At 41.4% G+C, this 21,897-nt stretch overlaps 2 protein-coding genes across 2 annotated transcripts; one reads left to right on the plus strand and one right to left on the minus strand.

The window, feature by feature from the left end:
• Positions 1–1,809: 1,809 nt before the first annotated feature.
• gadd45ab (growth arrest and DNA-damage-inducible, alpha, b) lies at positions 1,810–4,325 on the minus strand. Its single transcript, XM_030050562.1, has 4 exons — positions 4,192–4,325; positions 3,647–3,748; positions 3,168–3,375; positions 1,810–2,627 (listed from the first exon to the last, which is right to left on the minus strand). Exons 1-4 carry the CDS (start codon positions 4,239–4,241, stop codon positions 2,514–2,516), a joined length of 474 nt encoding a protein of 157 aa, XP_029906422.1. The 5' UTR covers positions 4,242–4,325; the 3' UTR covers positions 1,810–2,513.
• Positions 4,326–7,504: 3,179 nt separating this feature from the next.
• Positions 7,505–21,609, plus strand: sec16b (SEC16 homolog B, endoplasmic reticulum export factor). The gene is made up of 24 exons (XM_030049836.1): positions 7,505–7,776; positions 8,287–8,384; positions 8,496–8,598; positions 9,047–9,264; positions 9,389–9,546; positions 9,673–9,734; positions 10,485–10,623; positions 10,755–10,985; positions 11,939–12,036; positions 14,863–14,944; positions 15,029–15,146; positions 15,224–15,335; positions 15,555–15,660; positions 16,212–16,349; positions 16,520–16,633; positions 17,895–17,979; positions 18,148–18,307; positions 18,435–18,592; positions 18,720–18,748; positions 19,190–19,261; positions 19,373–19,465; positions 19,556–19,670; positions 20,192–20,239; positions 20,337–21,609. The coding sequence occupies exons 1-23, from the start codon at positions 7,505–7,507 to the stop codon at positions 20,206–20,208; spliced, it is 2,778 nt and encodes a 925-aa protein (XP_029905696.1). The 3' UTR covers positions 20,209–20,239; positions 20,337–21,609.
• Positions 21,610–21,897: the final 288 nt, after the last annotated feature.

A 21,897-nucleotide genomic window follows, 5' to 3' on the forward strand; every position in this document is an offset into this window, starting at 1 on the left:
ATATACAAGCGAATGATTTTATCTCTCTGTTGTCAGGTCAGGAGCATGTAAACATTCTTGTTTGCTCTAATTTCTGTGTGACTGTGTTTCTGTGCCCTCGAGCCAAGGCTGGCCTGTTATGCAATAATCCCTTTGCCTCTTAGCAGCCTTTCTCTGCTTTCCTATAACCAGAGGTGTGATGTTACACCAAGAAACAGGTCAGGCCATATTTGTTGGCCCACATTGATGTAACTCACTGGAATCGGATGATGGATAGGACTGGCCTTTGTGGCCATGTCAGTTGTGATGATTGTGTTACCTATCAGTTTGGTGGAGAAGCAGCAGGATAAGCCAGTAATTCAGTATCTCCGACCAGAGCAGAACAGCCATTCAATATCTCACCTATTTTGTTGTGGCTCCTCCCTGTGCGATGGGAAAAGTTGGCTGGCTGGACAGGGGGTGTTTCTGCCTTTTTTTGTTTTTTTTTTGCATGTCTTGTCTAAAAAAACCATTGCACACGGAGTACAAAAAATGTTTTGGTGTTATCGAATGTTGACATTTAAAGGCCATAGCAGCAAATCTGTGAAGTCATTGCAGAATTGGTAATGACCAGACTGTTTTGACTTGAGGCCGTGGATCTCTCATGTAATAAAGCTCTGCAGCAGCATTCCCATATCTGTGGCAATTTCAGAGTTCACAAGAGTTTTGGAAAAATGTTAAAACTAGGTCAATTTAGCACCACCACTAGCCCTGTATAGTCCCACCAGTACACCTCAAAATACCATTCCAGTGAGGGGAGACAGTCTTGCATTTTGACCCAGCTCTTCTCCCATCTGTTATCTAGTGCTTAGCACCAGCTGATAGCAGTAAGGAGCTGAGGCACCACGTCCTCTAATATCTCTGTTGCTCTTTTAGTGGCTTCACACTGACATCACTGTGGCGGGTCAGCCACTCTGTGTATGCTGGCTGTTAATTAGGAGTACTGCTATTGTTAGACTGTCACTGGTCGGGGGTGCGCCTCTATTCACGGGACTATTTTTAGCCATGAAGTTAAAGTACTGTACAACTCTAGCATGGAGACCTGAATAGTCCTGACTCATGCATTCATTGTTTCGTGAGCCTCTGTGCAGAAGGCTTTGTCCCTCCCCACTCTGTGTGCACCCACCAATAACTTCTGGTGCTCTCTGACAGCACTATTTCAAATGAGACTTCAAAATGTATTTTTTTTCTTGCTTCTTTGCTATTGTTTTTACTTTATTTTTTGCACCATGCTCAGCAGAATTAACAATAGTGGGAATACTCCTCCCCTCTATGTCTAGATCTACAAAAAAAAGCAAAGGTCAAATCTCAGCATAGCTCCCAGGCATAAATAGTACTGGTTTCATTTCATCTTAACAATGCATTACTCAAACTATCAAACTATGGCAAATTGTCAGAATTTGCTCACAAATTGTAGAAGTATATTTAACTCAAAGCTCAAAGGGTGGCAGTGATCATGTCAGCGCTGTACAAAAAAGTCCTCTGCAGTATGGGAACTGAGACTGAGGTAACTTTAATATTTAGACTGTATGAAGCATGAAGTTGCCTTTTTTGTTACCAGGTCTTAGAAAGGCAAGCTGCAGAATAGGCCACCTAGATGATTTTCTAGAAATATGTTGAATAGTCACAGTAACCCTAACTAGTGACATGCCAGGACAAAACCCTGCCCCTATGGAACAACAAGTAAGTGTGCCCCATGTGAGCTGCGGTTATGAGAGTCCTCTCTGCACGCAATGTTATGTTAATGTTTCCTCAAGCATGCAAAACCTGCAGTGCCTGTAAATCAGAGTCAAAAACACCTCATAAACTATTTATGTTTTGATTTATTTTATTCAACTTATCAACAAAGTAGTACTTGATAAACTATGCAAAATAAATACAAGTCATTAATTTAATGAAAACACATAAAAACAGTTAGTGGACCAGTTAATACATTGCATTGCCCTTATGATAACCTGTTATGACTTTCCCTTTTGAATGATCAGAGTGACAGGTCATAAAATACGAAACAGCATTAAATAAATGTGCTTTAAGAGAAATTCTTAGATTTGGCGTAATTTTCATGAGGAATTGCTTGAGCCACAAGCTCAGACCGCTCCTTTCCAGCACAGTCCAGCTCTTGGAGTCTTGTCAACTGAGGTTCTCTGTCTGCTTTCCCAGTCTTGTGCTCAAGTGTGTGCTCACCACCACGTGTTTGTCCACTCACATGATTCAGTTTCCCGTAAAGGGTTTTTCCTTTCTCGACGGAGAAAGGCACAGTCATTCTTTGGAAATCCTGTAACTCAGATTGCTGAGTCACTCTTCCTCGGCTGGTAAATCCACTCTGACCCGGGAAATGTGTTGGAACGTTTCTCTCCCTTATCTTCTTTTTCTGCCCCTCCCATCTATTCCTCTTTTCACTGGAGCCCATCCAAGTCCCACACAGACATTAACACAGGTCTAGTGCAGTTGTTTTTTTCCCCAACACACGCAAAACATTTGAAGTCTTTGCTGGGTCATCGATCAGGCAGGTTAATGACAGGCACCCACTGGTCCAAACACCGACTGTCTCTGCAGAATCTGTTGACTTTGCTCAGCGCAGGGTCTTTCCACTGTGACGACTGAGGGTTCTGGAGAAGGAAGGACAACATGCAGTGACTATCAGCTGATTCGTGGAATGTGCAAACACAGTAATACTTTAATTCCCCATTACAGCTGTTGCCCGGAGTTCACTGCAAGCACTGAAACTGGAAGTGAGCATCGAGGAAGCACTGACGCAAAAAGATTGTGCAAATGCTGAAATGCTCACATGCTCTCATATGATATTCTCTTCCTATGTAGCAATGAAATAAATAGGAAGCAGACAGTAGTTTTCCATTGACGCCCTCATCAAAGTCTTTCAGTAGTTTGAATTAGAGCAAGGGCAGGCGCTGCTAATATGCTACAAGCAGTCCTTGGATCTACCTTGACTGCATGTAAACAAAATCATAACAACTGCTACTGAGCTCACAAAGTCATGATAATTCAATGTGGGGAGCAAGCTCAACTCAGTAGAGAAAAGTGACGCAGCTGCAGGTGGGCCAAACAGTTGCAGGCAGCAGTCTCAGGGGAAGCAGACTGCATACATACACCACACCACAGTACACACAGTAATGAGTAATGACACTTACAGTAACTAGCACGCAATGCAAGTCCATGGGCTCCCCTCCAGGTTTCACTCCACCTAGTATCTCTGCCAGACGCCTCATGTTGCTCACTCGCAGGATGTTGATGTCATTCTCACAGCAGAATGCCTGGATTAAGGTGAAATGAATTTGAAGAGCCACATCCTCCTCCTCGTCTGTGGCCAGCAGACACAAGACCACATTGTCTGGATCTCTAGTAGGAGGGGAAAAAAAAAAAAAAACAACGGTTAATGGTTTAAAAAAATGGCTTGATCTCATGTGAAGTAGTAACAGAAACACAATCAGCACTAACCCCTACACCCCTACTATTTGCCCCCCAAAACACACCCACCCACCCACCCACACATACACATAAGTATAGATACAGCTGTATAGATATAAACATATACCTGCATTTCAGGCAGAAATGATACTTTTTCTGAGTCTTCTAAGTCTACATGTTATATTAACTTGTAGTAACTTACGCATTCAGTGACTTTGCTGCCTCATAGACCCCGACAGTGATGCAACCTTGAGGTAACGCAGCGCTGAGGACTTCCTCCAATGCTTTTGACACAGATTCCATTCTGAGGAGATGGTGGGTTCATCATTATTAGTGACATAAACAACTAGCAACTAGGCATGCTGTATAACATTAAATCAAGCTTATTAGTCCTACTGAATGGTCATTGTTCGCTGCACACTGAAACTTGCGACTAAGCATGAAAGGACGGGTTTTGCTCGTCACGCATTCAGATTAGGCATCAAGATATTGAGCACCTTAACAAATAACCTAAGTAGAAATTATAGTTGGAGAAGCCTTGCTTGACCTGTTAAACAAAATAGATGCAAAAAAAAAAAAAAAATGCCCGTTATCCCTCTGATTGAGCACAGACTTTCGCCTACATGAGATCAGCATCTAAGATTGGTCCCAGATTAAACAAAACAAAACAAAATAAAACTTTACATCCCGGGAAAGAAAAAAAAATGGCCACAGAGAAGAACAATGCACCAAAAGCATTTAACATACTTTTCTGAAGAATTATCTCCACTGGTTTCCTCAAAAGTCATATTGCACATCCGATCGGGCAGGTGTCCCAGAATATCCACAGCGGAGTTGCAGCTCCTGTTGTTCCAGTAACGACGAGTCCGGGCAGACTGGCCGTGCAGCGACCGAGACTATAATAAGAACTGTTGGCTCGTCCTCTGCTTCCAGTGGGAAAATCAGTCTGGTCCTCGTAACTCATTTGCATAAACCAGTCCCATTGGTCACATGTAAATGAGGGTTTCATTTTTCAAGTTGCCCGGGTCAATTGCGGCATCCAGTGGCTGTAACACGCAACTACTGATCCATGTGACGTCCAGTGGTGAGTAGGCGCAAGTCAGAGTGAATCACAAGGTCCCTCTCCCTTGAGAATAATGGATGTTAATCACATCTGAAACAGCGATTAAATCAGTGACTATACCTTTTAATGATGACTAATCATGATGATGAAGCACATAATTTGAAGAATGATTTTGCATATAATTTTGCAATAATAACAACTCTAATGGTGTTACGAAATTCTGTTTTGCTGTGGAAAATCTAGGTACCCAAGATTAACCAAGTTCATGTTTTTCATTGGATGGAACTCCAAAAACCAATCAGTTGCATGGAGCCAAGTTGCATGATAAAGTTTCACATGTAACATCGTCCTAAGAGTAACAGTTTCTCTGGAGGTCCAACCAAGAGCACTTCATATACCAAGGTAGGTAGGTCAAATGAGAATCATTTGGACAGCAAATGAGTTAGTGATGCTCTGTCTGTTTTTAAAGTAGAATACAAACAACAGAACAACAGAACACCCCCACCGCCTCCTGGCCCTCTGACCCCCATCTAAAGACAAATGTATTTGCCTAGCAGATTAGGACATAACAGTGGGGGGAATGAAAACTTTTCAGAAAAGCCACTTGCATTGGCATACTGAATGAAATAGCAGGAACTCATTTTACTGCATGGGGACCCAGCAGACTCCAGTTTGGGACAATACTTATAGCCTACTGGACATTCATGTGCTTGGTCATACATATATTTTTCCACATATATCTTTTACCCATAAATATAGACAGATATGATATTTGGATAATCAGTAAAGATATACTATATGAATAAAAGTATTGGGCAACACCTCTTATTCATTAAATTCAGGTGTTTCATTCAGTCCCATTGCCACAGGTATGTAAAATCAAGCAGCTAGCCATGCAGTCTGCCTTTACAAACGTTTTTGAAAGAATGGCTCACTGTAAAGAGCTCACTGAATTCCAGAGTGGTGCTGTAATAGTAGTGTAATAGGATGGCACCATTGCAACAAGTCAGTTTGTGAAATTTCTTCTCTACTTGATATCCCACCATCAACTGTAAGTGGTATTATTGCAGAGTGAAAGCGTTTAGGAAACACAGCAACTCAGCCACCAAGTGGCACACCATGTTATGTTACAAAACCTCCTCTGGTGTTAACATCAGCACAAAAACTGTGTGCCGGGAACTTCATGGCATGGGTTTCCATGGCCAAGCAGCAGCATGTAAGCCTCACATCATCAAGCACAATGCCAAGTGTCAGATGGAGCGGTGTAAAACACGCCGCCACTGGACTCTGGAGCGGTGGAAACGTGTTCTGTGGAGTGATGAATCACGTTTCTCTATCTGTCAGTCTGATGTATGAGTCTGGGTTTGGTGAATGCCAGGAGAACGTTCCCTGCCTGACTGCATTGTGCCAACTGTAAAGTTTGGTGAAGGAGGGATAATGCTGTGGGCTTGTTTTTCTGGGGCTGGCCTTGACCCCTTAGTGCCAGTGAAGGGAAATCTTGATGCTTCAGCTTACCAAGACATTTTGGACTATTCTCTGCTTCCAACTTTGTGGGAACAGTTGGGGGAAGGCCCTTCTCTTTTCCAGTATGACTGTGCCTCAGTGCACAAAGCAGCTCCATAAAGGCATGGTTGGGTGAGTTTGGTGTGGAAGAACTTGACTTGACTGGCCCGCACAGAGCCCTGACCTCAACCCCATCCAACACCTTTGGGATGGACTCAAATGAAGATTGTGAGCCAGGCCCTCTTGTCCAATATCAGTGTCTGACCTCACAAATACTCTTCTGGATGAATGGGCAAACATTCCCACAGACACACGCCAAAATCTTGTAGAAAGCCTTCCCAGAAGAGTGGAACCTGTTCTAGCGGCAAAGGGGGAACCAACTCCATATTAATGCATATGGATCTAGAATGGGATGTCATAAGTGTTGCTGTAGGTGCACTGTGTAGGTGGTCCAGTACTTGTGCAGATATAGTCTATTATCTGATACTTGCAGTAACACCATAAGTGGTCAGCAGGGGCGCTCTACATCCTTTCTTATGAGACATGGAAGTAGGCTACATATTTGAAAAAAAAAAAAAAAAAAAAAAATCAGCTCCGATTGCCTTTCAGCTCTGACTCAGAATCAGTTTCTCTGAGCTCCTTCCCGTATTTAACCATCACTGAGGAAATTTCCAATCTGACCGCAGACCGGTAGACTGTGAACAGATTCCTACTATGAATCTGGACGACTGTGACGATATTCGCCTCTCCTGCATCTTCCTCCCAGGCAACGTGGCAAGCCGTAATACATAAAAGTTTTGTTTGTTTGTTTGTTTCACATATAACCGGCTATTCAATGACACAGTGTGGTTTGTCAGGTCGGGATGATTTAAACTGCAGCTATCGGGATTTTTAATTGCACTTAAACGTGGTGTGATTTCATGTTTTATATCCCTCCGTGGGTGCAGCTGTCAAACTCCACAGGGCGTGCTCCAGTGTTTATTTTCAACTCTACTTTGCCGGAGAACACATGGACTGGGATATAATGTTTATAAACCGAGACAAAGGTCAGAAAATATACAGCCTGAACAGTGATGATGATTTTTTTGATTTCTCAAGTCAAGATTATTCGCTTTTCTCCTTTTTTCCGCCCATCCATCGCTGAACTAGTGTGTGTATAGAGCCTATACAGGTCTCGTCAGTGTTTTTGAACTTTATCCCCTTGTTATCATGCTGGCAACTGATCTCCTAAGTTCGTGTTGTCTTTGCGTGTGAAATGATGTGGCAGTCGCGGCTGTACTTTGACTGCGTCTGGGACCGCAGCTAGCAGTAAGTACTTGGGAATTTTATTATCAAATAATATAATTGCGCGAAAAAAAGTTTTTCATACGCACCAGAAACACTCAGGTTTTTGGAATTGTGCTCCTAGAAATAGAATTGCAAATGTGTAATTTACATGGTCTCAGACAGTAAAGTGAGTTAGAGGTAAGTGTGAAGGGAGAGTGGGACCAGCATATGGATCCCAGAGGTCACCACTGGCCGGAGTCTGGCCGTCACTCCCGCAGAGGGAGAGACCGAGAGGACAGCTACAGGTACCGGGACAGGGACCAGAACTTCCCCCCACCTGACCCCAGGGAGAAGGAGAGGCAGTGGGCTCATGCAGATGCACGCTACAGGACCTACTACACCGGGCCTGCTGCAAGACCGGACCACACACCCGGCTCTTACAGCAGCCAGCAGTATGCTTATGGCTATGGCCGAGCAGAGCACTCAAGACCTCAGTCCAGGTGTGTACAGTCATGCAGCCCTCCACATCTAAGCAAAACCAGTTGGATTTCAAGTTTATAACAAATGGTCTGCAATATTATCTAGGAAAATTAAAGCTGGCGTGTGTGTCTGTGTGTGTTTGATTGAATGACTGACAACAGATACATGTAGTTTAACACGTGTTGCATAGAACACACACTTATTAAACAGTGATTGTTCAAACCATGAAGGACATGTACTCTTTCCACACTGATGAGGTAAATTTAGGTAAAAGTGTTTATGTCTCATTGATTTCCCCTTTTATAAATCTTTTTCAAAAGCAGGAGATTTAGATGAAGAGTATCACATGAGGTAGTGAAAGTTTTTTAGGCGTTTAGACTAGGTTACTGAGATATGGGTTGTGCAAAAGGGTGCAAAAATTCTGTGCAGGAAGATGCCCCTAATATTTTGTACATTGAATCATGTCATTATGTGATACAATATATAGTATATCAAGCAGGCAAACAAAAGGGTACACTTGTTGCTTTCAGGCATGGGTACGACTATCCACCCCACGGCCACAGGGAATACAGGGAGAATTATGGTTATTATGACCATGAGTATTACAGAGGACAGTATGGGCACGCAGGTACGGTGACACTGGTATTAATACAACAAACAAAGCTTTTATTACCACTGTACTACACCCTACGTCTTAAAGAAAACACTATAGCACTTTCTGCCATTGATGATCATTCAGATGCTGGCCAGTGGATTCCCCAAGACTCGTGGAGATCGGACCGTTATCATGAAAGACCATACGAGCAGGAGCCTTCAGGGAACTCCTACACAGAGGAGTACAGGTGAACTGCCAGACTGCATTTCTTGTATTACATATGTATTATTTGTGTGCAGCAGTCCATTGAAGCTACATTGCAAATTTTCAAACCCAAGATACCATTGTTTTGTGGTTACAACATTACATCAAAATATTTAGGTGTCTTGTGCATCATTTTATACAAATTTCCCTGTAATTCGGAAAGATTTTTGGTGTCTTTGGGATCATTAGGAACTTCACTAGAATTTAAAATTAACTTCTGTGGGTTTTAACAAAGCTCAGCGGTGCAGCATGCATTTACAATGATGAACCCACCAATTGGAACAGTGCAGCTGAAGGGGTTTTTAAAGTGTTAATCTGCATGGTGCCGTTTTTATTTATTTTGGTGACATCCTTATTGACAAGTCGTGTTTTTGACCTGCACATAAAGAGGTATAGTTTGAAACTCAATTGTGTTACTTTAATTCTTTTAGGTATGACCAACAGAGAGACAGCACACAACACTACCTCAGTGACTATCAGGATACTCCCTCCAGAGATAATGAAGAGGTTTCCTCTTATTGCCCCGGGAACCTCGCAAGCTCCAAAAACTCAGGGCTCTCTTCTAGCAGCTATGAGCTGAGTCAGTACATTAATGGAGCTGAGCATAGTGACGCTGCCCCACAGTCCATTCATGCCATATCTGATGCAGGTAGGCATACAGTTAATGAGTGTTTATTCATTTGTGCTATCAAAGATGTGTTTTGTTGAAGGATCATTGTCGTGGTAATGTCTGATTAGTGATACTTAATCTTCTGTGTTTCATATCTCCTCAGATCATGTACCTGTGTCAGCGCATCAGATGACAGCTCCCATGAAATACACAATCCCTCATCCTGTTGTCAGCTTTGGGCCAGCAGGCCAGCTGATCCGGGTCACTCCGGGCTTTTCCTCACAGGAGAACACTAGCCAGCTGGAAATCCACAGTTTGGAAGTAGGTTGAAGATAAGCCTGTGGTGATATCAGCATTAGGAGACTTTCTGGGGAACCACTTTTATTTCTCTTTCTAAAACTCCAGGAGTTTTTTTGTCAGTGTGATAATCTTTATTTCTGCATATAGGTCATTCTTGGTGAGACACAGGATCAACTGGAGATGAGAAAGTTCCCTGGACCATTAACAAGGTATTGCTTTGCCATTTTCTTCAGAATCTCCAAACATCAACAACATACTCTTTCTCATTCACACCTGATCTATTTAAGGGCTTTATGCTGATTGGTTGAATCACCTGAACAGGGCATGCATGAAGGTGTATAGGCCTTAATTGGGTCATGTTTGCAAGAGTAAAGCTGAAACCAAAACCTGCAGGACAGGGTGATCTTGAAGACTGGGTTGGGGAACACTGTTATACGCCATATCATGAGTGTCCCTAAAGTCCATTGAGTGACGCCAGATTGTGCATGTTCATGAGCACTGTAACATGTTAGCGCCATTTTGCAGTCATTCAAAACTGCGTAATATGAACATCCTAATTCTGAGTCAGTTTCCTTTTCACTTTTAGGTCATTCACCCTCAGCTTTAGGTTAACAAAACCATGTTAAACACATCACAATTTCTGAGCACTTTCTGTATTTTCCAATATAATTATTTTAATATTTGTATGCTCTTTAATCATAGTTCTGGTTTCTTAGGCCTTGGCTTTTGCCTCTTTAAATATAATATAGAAAGCAGACAGCTGACTATATTACTTCCACTATCTCCAGTTGCTTGCCTTCACTGACTGCTATGACAACCAAAATGATACATGATGGAATAATCTTTTCAAAAGTACTTATGCAATTGTGTTTCAAAACTGATTTTTTATTAGCCCTGTGGGTTAATTTCCAAATTCAATATTAGAACAATCCCCCTTATTGTTTTTCCCCTTTTTGAAGGGAAGGCTTGCACAAAATAGATGCCATTGAGTTTGCCCACCAGAGGGCAGGAGACTGCATGAGAGATGACCAACTACAAGACAAGAGCTCTGCTGCGCTCTTGTGGAACCTGCTGATACTGCTGTGCAGACAGAATGGAGTAAGTTGATCATGTCTGCGTGATCTAATATTTAAAAATAATATGACTTTGGCTTGCCATGAAATAGCTATCAAATGTATTATCTCATGTTTCTCTCTGAAAGTAATATCATAATGTTTTTGTGGATTAAGCAAATAGTTGGGTCAGATATCGCAGAGCTGCTGGTCCAGGACTCACATCCACATGGAGCTTTGGATGCAGATGCTGCCACGCTCATTGATTTCAGCGACAGGCCGATGCCTGAGACACAGCCCTGCAGGGGCGAAGACCTGCTGACCGGGGGTCCAACCAGCTCCAGCACTGAGACTTCAGAGCAGGCCCTGCAGAGTTATACTAAACTGCTCCTGGCTGGAAGAAAGAAGGTTTCAACCACTGATTATTAAAGGGATAGTTCACCCATTTTGAAAAATTTGATATTATTTCACTTACCTTCAACTTGGTTATGCAGGACACTAGTGGTGCTACCTTTGTTTAATTGTTACTGAGTACTGCATACTGGCTGTATGCTCCAGAAGCGCTTTCCTCTGGTTAACATTTTTCAAAATAAACACCTTAATCCACTCAGAGAAGGTTTAAGAGGCTGATGCGCAGAGAAATCACTTGCCAAAATGAAAATGCACACGCGATTACTGAGTGCACACGGGTGATAGTTTTGCTCAGATTACTGTTTATGACTGTACTTTTCCTGTTAACGATTTCTCGTAATTTCTACATTTCCTGTATCACTCCACGCCAGAGCAGCAGAGGCCACTGCAGAGACAGGAGTAAATAGCTTGACTTTGCTATCCTTTGCTTTCTTCACTGAACACACATATGCATAAAAATAGCAACTTTCTCCCAAGTAATAAAAGATAGCTGGCAAGCAATATTGTGGCTGGCTTCTTCTTATCCTCTGCTGCTCTCTATCAGGCAGCAGCCAGCCAACTTGTAACTGAGGACCAGCACAGAAAAGTGCGACCATAATTTTCTTTAAACGGACACATTTTTTTAAGCCATTTCAGGCTGTAAAAATCCTGCTACAGATCACTGAACTCAAAATGGGTTTATTAAACAGTTTTAGCGGATTAACATTTTTAAGAATGTCAGCCAAGGGGATGTCCACCTCATTGTCATGAGGCATTGATCATTGGCCATTCACCAAGTAAAATAATATTACATTTCATTTTATTACATTTTATATTAATATTAAAGAGAGGTGGAGTTTTGTATTAAAGCTACAACTGATCCTGTAGTTAAAGGTCATGTCATGGATATCATCTTGCTGTGCCCTGATCTGACTCTGTGTTCCCTCTCTGCCCCCTATGTGATTTCTAAGGAGGCCTTGGAGTCGGCCATGAGCAGCGGCCTGTGGGGTCATGCACTTTTCCTGGCTAGCAAGATGGACAACAGGTCTTATACCACTGTACTGAACAGGTGAGTTAACACAAGGTCGTCTAAGACATGACAGCTGCAAGAAAAAGGGCACACAGTCCTGTTCAGGTCTACAGGCAAGTGGTAATTTGTGAAGAAATTACACCTCTTACTAAACTTAGATACCTAAGGTCCACATGAAACATGTGGGCAGTATTTTCACTACATGTGCATGTTCCAGTACACATGAATTACCCCAGTATGTTTGATCTTTAATTTGTATGACTGACAAAATCATCATGTTAATTGCAGATATTTTTTGATGGCAATTTGTTTGTATTTTAGAAATGTTTCATCACATTTTTAATGGGAATGATGATGCTTTCATTTCCATGGAAGAGGAAACTAATATTGTTTCCGATGTTTTCCTGTGTGGAATACTTGTTGAGACTATTTAATGACGAGAAAATCAATCAGAGACAGTGATACTGTACATCATAGGGCTACAGTCAAGACTTAGGCATGAAGAGTCAGACAACTACTTCTAAAAGACTTGTAAAGCCTGTGGTTTTAAGTTCATTTGGCAGGGGAGAGCGGAAACAAGACAGATCAAGAATGAGATTTTAAATAATAACACATTATACTGTAAATAAAGTCATCAGCTCAGTTGTCATTTCCCCCCAGGTCAGATTAAATAAATAAATGAGACAGCACACATACTGTATAACGTGTCCCTAACTCCCTATGTCCTATGAACCCATTCCCCTGTTGCCCAGTCTTGGACCCGCATCCTGGCCCCCATCCACCGTCCCTCTTCCAGGACCCCATAGATGGACAATGTACCTAGGGATTTAAGATTAATTATAGAATGATCCCAGCACGACATATTATCAGGTTCAGCATGGTGTAAATTAGATGCCCAGCTCTCCATGTTGGCTATATCATCTCTGTACATTCAGAGATGTCCATCAGTGGGCTGTTAGCCTCTTGGCAACCTGAGATGTCACTGTCTGACACCGAGTTCCAGGCTGGCTCCAGGTTTGAGCTGTCACCAAGTAACAAGACAGCTGCTGGATATGGAATCTGTTTGGACATTATGGTGCACAGAAAATCACTTCTTCCAGCAATTCATGAGAGTACATCAGTGCATCAGAGTACACCAATTTGTACTCTGATGCACATGGGGCATCAGAGTACAAATTGGTGAGGGCTATGTCTTTCATTTTATACATGCAGATGAACAGCATGCATGTCCAAAAGCGTAAATCTGGGTCCTAAACTGAAAATTGTCCATCAAATCTAATTTTAAAAAAAAAAAAAAAAAATCAGACATGTCAGAAGAAGGGCTTGTACCCGAAACATCACATGTGGTGGCAACACATACTCATTCAAGGAAGTGGCATGCAAGGGAACAAAGTGCTAAGTTAACATTTATCCTTTCATAGTGTTTGAAATGACTTTTGGGATTAGAACATCTATCAAGATATATAGATATTTTAGCATAAGATTAAAAAAAGCAATTTACAGCAAATAAATGTAGTGAATTTTAACTAACTTGAATGTCATGTTTTTGGGTATGTCTTGATATAATCATCTAAGGAAATAAACTCGATTCAAATAGTTATTGCTTTTGTTATGTCTTTACCTTTCCTGTGTGTTTAGCTATTGAACTTGTGTATGAATTTAAGTTGATATCAAGTTTTTGATTTGAAATAAATAGAGAAAAAACAGGAAAAAAAAACATACTGCTCTGAAGCCATAGAAAACAATGGGACTTATGCCACTGCCTCTGCTGCCTCCCAGTGTGATCTCTGCCTTATTCCACGTTAGGCTGCCTTTCAGAGTGGATCCATTTGTGGATACAGCCGCCTTCCACACTCTGACAACTGGTGCTGGTTTAGAGGATGCCTGTACTAGCACTGAATCCACTGTACACACCAGAGCCCTGGGCCTGGTCAGTGCTGTTTGAAACTGTTTTTGATATCTGATAGGCCTATATTTTGACATATTTTATCAGTCATTTGCAAGATAGCCAATGTGCAACCTTTGTATTAATTAATCAATGACAATACATTTCTTCTGTGAGATCACAGAATGCCATCACTACTTCTTAGATAGATAGATAGATAGATAGATAGATAGATAGATAGATAGATAGATAGATAGATAGATAGATAGATAGATAGAGCTTAATTTGTCATTGTTCAAGACAATGAAATTACAGAGCCCCTTGTAGTGCACAGTACATATAAAAAGATTAAAACATGGATAAATCAAACGTGGTAAATTAAAACTATTTTATAAAAGCAATTAAAACAATAAGGTCAGTTACTTCTGCCCAGTGGTTTCCATTGTTTGTTTTGCCCCCGGGTTATTGAAGCTTGCATGTGTAGACTCAACAGTACATTAGAAAAACCATTAGCACTGTTTTGCAGGGTGTAAATCATCTGGCCTTGACTTCGATTTAACTATGTTTATTACTGTGAATATGACTCTGGCATGTGCAGTATGACATATTTCCAAAATGATGCTTTTGCTGTGTGAAAGGCACGGTGATTGACACAGGAAGATATTTACACTGTATCGTTGAGCCACAGACTTAGTAAACTAGATATCGCGTAACCTAATCCATTTACAGTCTATTTTGGCATCCTCAGCAATATGTCCCATATGTCCAGGCCACTCAAGAGGGGGCCACAGGATTGAGGAATGCCTGGGGGAGGGCTGGGAAATAGCAAGGGTGGCATATCAGCTGCACTTGATAGGAAGCAAGATGCCTTCAAGCTGCGGTGTTTGTTTTTTGCCGCACTCCTACTCGTAATATGCAGCGCTGCCTGTAGAGCTCTGTGTTTTCTGAGCTGTGCCATGATGCGGTGTTTCTGCCTGCAGGTTTACAGGCCAGCTAACAGCCAACGACCCCCTCCAGACCCTCTTCCAGTTGCTCTCTGGTAGAGTCCCTGCTGTAGCCACGGTAACACAAGGCCACAAACACTGACTAAACCCTCACTCATATTACCCTAGCTGGTTTCATTTGAATGTGATATTCTGTGTCCAGTGCTGTGGAAATGAGAAATGGGGAGACTGGAAGCCCCACCTAGCTGTTATGCTCTCCAATGAGACAGGAGATCCTGCCCTGCAGCAACGGGCTATCATCACCATGGGGGACACACTAGGTATGAACTTACTGACAGATTTTAATACTGGTTTTTCATTGACACGTTAATTGATGTTTTGTGTTGCTTTTTCCCAGCTTCCAGGGGCCTTATACATGCCGCCCATGTGTGCTACCTGACAGCCTATGCTCCCTTTGGCATATTCACACAAAAGGCGGAGAGATTGGTGCTTCTGGGCAGCAGCCACAGGTGAGCTGTGTTGCATCTTGATTCCACTCAACAGTCTTGATGCTTCTTGTGAAAATGTAGGATTGAGAACAGCAACTTGATTCACAGCTGAAGGCAACCATTTATTTAAGAGGCATAGAAATAAAAGGAATGAAAAGGGATTATTGTTTCCCAAAATTCTTTATCATCATCTTATATTTATCTTCAACATGTCTCATCTCTCTCTCTCTATCCCTTTAGGCTCCCTTTCTTCGATTTTGCCAAAAACTCTGCTATCCAGTGCACTGAGTTGTTTGAATACTGCCAGACGCTTGGCGGGAAATCCTTCTCAATCCCCTCTTTTCAGGTATGTACTGGAGCACATGCTCAATTTGAACTCATTACCTTTTTCCAAAACCTTGAAATTATTGCCATTCTCCTTTGCATCAGTTTTAAAGTAAGAATGATAGACGCCTTTGCATTCTTAATCCCTTGAACTCTGATTGTCCCTCAGATTTCCCCTCAAACGGCTTCCAAATTAGACTTGTTTTCTTTCCCATGTTGTATGACAAGTGAAGGTACATCATGCTGACACTGAATGAAATATTCAAACCCAAGATGCCATTGTTTTATGGCTGCACCATTACATTAAATAGAAAATATCTAGATGCCTCATGCATCATGATATATACATTTTTCCGTAATTCAGAAGGACATATTTGGTATGTTTGGAAACTGTGGTATCTCTAGTAGAATTTAAAAGAAAGTTCTGTTGTTTTGATCAAAGCTTGGCTGCACAGCATGTATTTGTAATGATAAACCCACCAATGGGACCAGCAGTGTTGGAGAAGTAACTGCTTAATGCTTTAGCGTTTTAGTTGCTATAAAAATAATGTTTTTATTTGTGTTGTTATTCAGGTGTATAAGTTCCTGTATGCCAGCAGACTTCTGGACTGTGGGCTTGCATCTCAAGCCTTCCACTACTGTGAGGTGGTAGCACAGGCAATTCTCAGACAGAGGGAGCCGTTCCTCGTGCTCACTGGAGAGGTTATTAAGGTATCATCCTCAATTACATTAACACACAAGCAGGTGCATTCACATGCTCACACATGTAATGTAGCTGCTACATCTTACACATGGGTGTATTTCCAGCCCAGCATGTGTGAAGTGAAATACAGTACAGGATGTGCTGTATGGATGTTATCTCAGCATATGTATCTCCTCAGCTGGCAGAGAGGCTGAGACACTCCGAGGGCCAGTTCAGTGAAGCAGGGGGCAGTGGGGATGGACAGGACCCTGACTGGCTGAAACATCTGCGCTTAAGGCATCACAGTCTACAGGTGACCACTCAAGAGTCTGCCTCGCCGTGACTTCGGGTCCGCATAATGTTCACCTCGATCTGTGTTTAAAATGCTAGGGATACAACGTAAACATTTAAGTATAACTTAGTGAAAAAAATGAGAGATTATCTTTGATGGATGGCTAATATTAACAGTCATTGGAAGTGGTTGTGCGACTACAATGAAACAAATCTCCATTGTAACAAGTAATTATTATTATGTCATTCATTATTCAGTCTTGAAGTTCGGGTTCTTAGCCATATTGGTCAGTCTGTGTGATTGTAATGCATCTAACAAGTTCGGTCCATTAACTCCCTCCTTTCCACAAGAATGACAGCTGCACTTGGAGTGCACTCCAAAATGAATGAAGGATGCACACTCAGGTTTGTAGTTGCTTCACTTTCAAAGCTTTCTTCAGCCAGCTGGTTTCCAAAACGGTGAAACTATTTTCTGCTGTAGTACTGCCACAGTGTCACCATGCAGTGGCGTGCCAGTCACATATTCAACCTACATGGAGAGCGTTGAAAGTGAACCTACAGCAAAGTGGATTGTTGTGCATCCTTTAAAATAATTTTTCAGTTTTGTGTTGCTGCTCAAAATCCTGTTGTTTTCAGGTCTGCATCTACTTCAGTAATTTTGAAGGAGAATAGCTCTTTGACTCCCTCATTCTTGTGACAGGGAAAGAGTTAATGTGTCGCACTTCATGCGTCTAATACACTGCTATACCACTATACCACTATATGGGTAAGAATCCAAACTATCAAAACTCAATATTAGATGACTTGTTACAGTGGAGATTTTTTTTTCAATGTATGGGTACCCATTGGAATATATGGGTAAAAGTCCAAAGAGTCACTTTAAAGTCTTTTTTTTTTTTCTGAAAACAAGTGAAGAAATCTGCCAGATGGATAAGATAATCTCACTTGCTTCCGATGTAGTTTCACTTCAAGGATGTATCAAGGATCAACTATGCTGTCAAAAGGCAGAATACTTCAGATCAGCCCACTACCATCAAGAAAATTGTGGAAACAAAATAATCACACTTGGAAAAAGTGTGACTATCCCACCAACAGAATTTTCCTCTAAATTCAAGAAAAGGGGGAGATTTTTTTTTTTTTTTTTTTTTACAGTACTGCAAAGCTGCAGAAAGTAGTCAATGGTCATATTATATTTAAAACAGTTTCCAGTTCTGAAATTGCTTTTGGCTGTGGCAAAGTATATTTTAGTGCAAGTGTAAAAGTGCAGACTTTTTTTTGCTCAGATGGGGAGTTACAGCAGTATTGAACCGTACCAGCCGCCTCCTGAGGAAAGTGCTTTGGCCCCTGGGGATAATAAAGGCTGTTCAGGTAATCTTTAGTCTTGGGTCATGATGTCTAATGATGCACTGTGTGTGGTGGTCTGGCTGGCCCTAGAGAACAGTGTTTTGTGCTTTTGCTTTCTTGCACATCTGACATGACTTGCACATTTGACATGCCCAACTGAAGGATTTTTCTTGTGCTTTGATATTTCTGCAGAATCTGATTTGGATGATCTAAAGGCTGATGCCCAGAGTCCAGAGCCTGAACTGCTTTATTACAGAAATACTGAAGATCAAGAAACTCTTTGGCCTCAGGTTGGAGGAGAAAATGAGCAAATGACCGGATTGTCATGGGATGTCATGGGAGCACAGAACCGGTAGCAGAAAATGCATGCTTTATCATCTGCAAAAGACTGAATGACATGAAAATGATTAGTGCATGTATGAAAACACAGTCCTGGCACGCTGTTAATGACACTCATTTCTCCATGTTGATATGTTTAGGTCACAGGCTACCTCTCTCCCACCACAAACAGTGGTTTATGCCCCTCCAGTACTCCCAGTGGCTAGCAGCCAAGACCTAAGTTATCATAACACGGATAGCAATGAAGTCACTGCCTCCACTTATTCATATTTGAATGATCACCCTTCAGTAACCGAGGGTAAGCAATGAACCCTGATTTTACATCACCAAGAATTAAAACATTGATTCCTTTATTTATTCCTTAGTGTACTATTACTATGTAGGGTCAGGTTGTGTGTAATACTGTGATTTTCTTATTCCTGCAGGTGTTGAGTCTTCCTCTGGAATAAACCCGGTGAGAGATGTTTGTAATGTTCTGTACTCTTGAATCGAGACATAAATATGGTGACCCCCCCGCCCCGCTTTTATGTCATCACATTTCTCATTTCTACACTGCAGTGGAAAAACATCCACATTTCTTTTTGTCTTCTTGCCAATCCAGAAATTCTGGAGGCTGAATGACACCAGTACAGGAGGCTGCTATAGTCATGGGCCTGAACTGTCCCAGTCACAGATAGGCTGAAGTGCTCCATTGCCTATATTTCCCTTAAGATGCATAGCAATTTATTGCTAAATTTAGATTTATTGCTAAAAAATTCAATAGGATTTGGTGTTCTAAGCAAATTCAGTTCTAAGCAACGTTCTTGGCAAATTCAGTGTAGCAATTCCATTTTACCATTGAAATTTTCCCAAATATGACTTGGATCTCTGTTGTTTTCTGTTTGTGCCATTGGAGATGGAGGCTCAGATGAATGCTGTGCAAAGTCAGCAGACGGTCCCAGAACCGGCCAACATCACACCAAAACAGGTGAATGGAGCATGTGTCTTTAAACCACAACTTTTTGTGCTGCAGGACTTTTTGTGCTTTGTGATTTTACATGCTTCTCAATCTCTTTCTCCCTCTGTGTTGTTTGTGCAGAGTACCAAGACAGGGTGGTTTAGTGGATGGTTCAAATCAAAGCCCAAAGATGAAGTAAAGGAGAGTTCAGAGCAAGCCAACACACCACAGACAGTAAGAAATATGTCAATATACTCTGTTCAGTCTTGTTAATTTTATGTTTTCTGTCTTAGGTGAAGGAACTTTTTTTTTTTTTTTTCTCAGATGCCAGTACCTACAACTGCACTCTCCTCCCCTCCCCCACCTGCCATGGGATCTCCTGCTATGTTTCCATCCCAGCCCTCGCCTGCTGGGATCAATCCTTTTTCAAGGAAAGCGGGTGAGTTATGAGACAGTCCCTCAGAGGAAATTGTGGTTCTTAGTCAGTGTTGTTCAGTCTTTCTTTGTTTTTAAATAGATTTCAATAATGCAAGTGACAAATATTATGCAAAGGTGCAATCCGTCTTTGTCATGTGGTATTTCTGGGGTTACTGACCTTTCTGCGGGATCTGAACCTCTGTGGTTGTGTGGAGTGTCTTTTGTTCGCTGCTCTGACCTCAGTCGACACTGTCATTTAGACAGTATTCAATGTGTCCAGTAATATATTTTGATCAAAAAACAGTCATAAATTGAAGCTCGCTCTATTATTTTAATCATATAGACCACCAGACCCATTTTTACCCATGTCTAGGGGTGCATCATGTTTGCGGGGACAAAAGAAGCAGCACATTTAATTATAGATTTTAATTAACTCAGATTTGTTGCATCAACCTGGGTGTGCTGTTAACACTGGCATTTTCTCCACCCCAAACCACACAAACACGTTACAGTTTTCTATATATATCTGTGTCTTGGACATAGGCCAGCAGCTCGGGTAGGCGCCCTGTCGACACCAACAGTGTATCGCAGGTAAAATGGATTTCATAAAGATAAATATCACTGCACCACATGAAAAAATGTAAAGGGCTGGACAGTAATTATGTGTAAATCGCTTTTGCTTTTACAGGATCACCTCTGTCACAATCATCGCCCAGCAAAGCGGGGATATCACAATACCTTGTATTCGCAGGGGATTTATGGCGGCTGTTGTGAAGTGCTGAACCTGATCATGAAGGGGCTCGATACCCATGCCACCACCCACCTTTCTTTTTTTGGATGCCCTGTTAACCTCCCACAGCTTGTCTATCATGCAGCATGTTATTTACAGAAATCCACAGGAGAGACCAGCAGAGTTACTCAAATAGCAGGAACTTAACAGCTGAAGCGTGTTTCATAAGGGCTGATGACAGGAAATAAGCATTGCATGCAGGAGATGGTCAGGGGTAGGGATATTTGAATTAACTTGATTTGCTGGTGTATGCAAGGGATTTAACCTGATCCACTGATGCCAACAACGCCAAGGCAAACTTTACTACTGGACACTGTTTACCACCAGCTAATTATGTCATCTGACTCGCATGATCTCTGAAAATGAGCTATAAAAATGATCCGCATTGCATGCTGTAAGAGAATATCCATCAGCTATTTACAAGGGGTACACCATCCAACTCGTTACAGTGCTGCTTTTTTAAAATCTTAAAACATATTTCCTCATAGTGGATAACTGGGAGCACAATTTATCACCTAAGCATGCATTCAGAAGCAAAAACAAGATTCAGTCCAAAGTGAATTCATATTTTATGATAATTTATAGAACAAAATTAACATTGTTTTACAGACTTATAAAGGTATTTTTTCCATCTCTAAAACCACATAGTTTTATTTTCAATTACAAACCATGCACGTTGAACGAAACAAGAAACATACACAGGAAAAATGGAAAGGTGTATCCTCTTATTGATTATATCATATTGTGAGAGGAGGGGGGTTAAGAGTGTTGGGATAGACCTCTGCCAGGCAGGCAGCCAGCCAAGGCATTAACTGAGCCTCCCTCCCTACACACACACACTCACTGGATCAACTCCTACATGCTGATGACATGTGCAGTTTATTAATATGGGAAGTGACTGCTTTGAACGTCCTTAAATAAATATTTTCCAGAGACAATTGAAAGCTAGGGTATGACAAATCTCAGCTACAAAAAAGTCCACTATAAAATATATAGTAAATAATATATATAATATTTCTTAAAAGGGTATTTTTGTAAAATTCCTGCCTGATCAAGTTGATCAATATCCTTAGCCACAATGGATATGTGTCTTCATTTATAAATGATTTTTTATATTTGTATCTCATATAGCTTTATGCTTTATGTATTGCAGTATATGTTTTTTTTTGCTCTGTACTGGTTCACATGGAATATAGTAATTAAACGTTTTATCTGTGGCATTTTATTGTATATATTTTCTCAGTGTTACAGCCTAATGATTAAGGCAGCATTAATAGGAATGTGTTCATGTATACACACCACTGCAATGATTAAAAAACAACTAAATGACACATCAGATGAGTCTTGTGAAGGAATGACTGGAATTCCAAATGGGGCTTCTCACTTTGCGTAGAGAAAGTGACAACACGGCAGGTGCCTTCTCCTTTTACCATTAGTCTGCAGGGGCCAAGTCTGAGCA

This window comes from Myripristis murdjan, chromosome 4, assembly GCF_902150065.1.
Source record: "Myripristis murdjan chromosome 4, fMyrMur1.1, whole genome shotgun sequence".
In the NCBI taxonomy this organism is placed as follows: domain Eukaryota; kingdom Metazoa; phylum Chordata; class Actinopteri; order Holocentriformes; family Holocentridae; genus Myripristis; species Myripristis murdjan.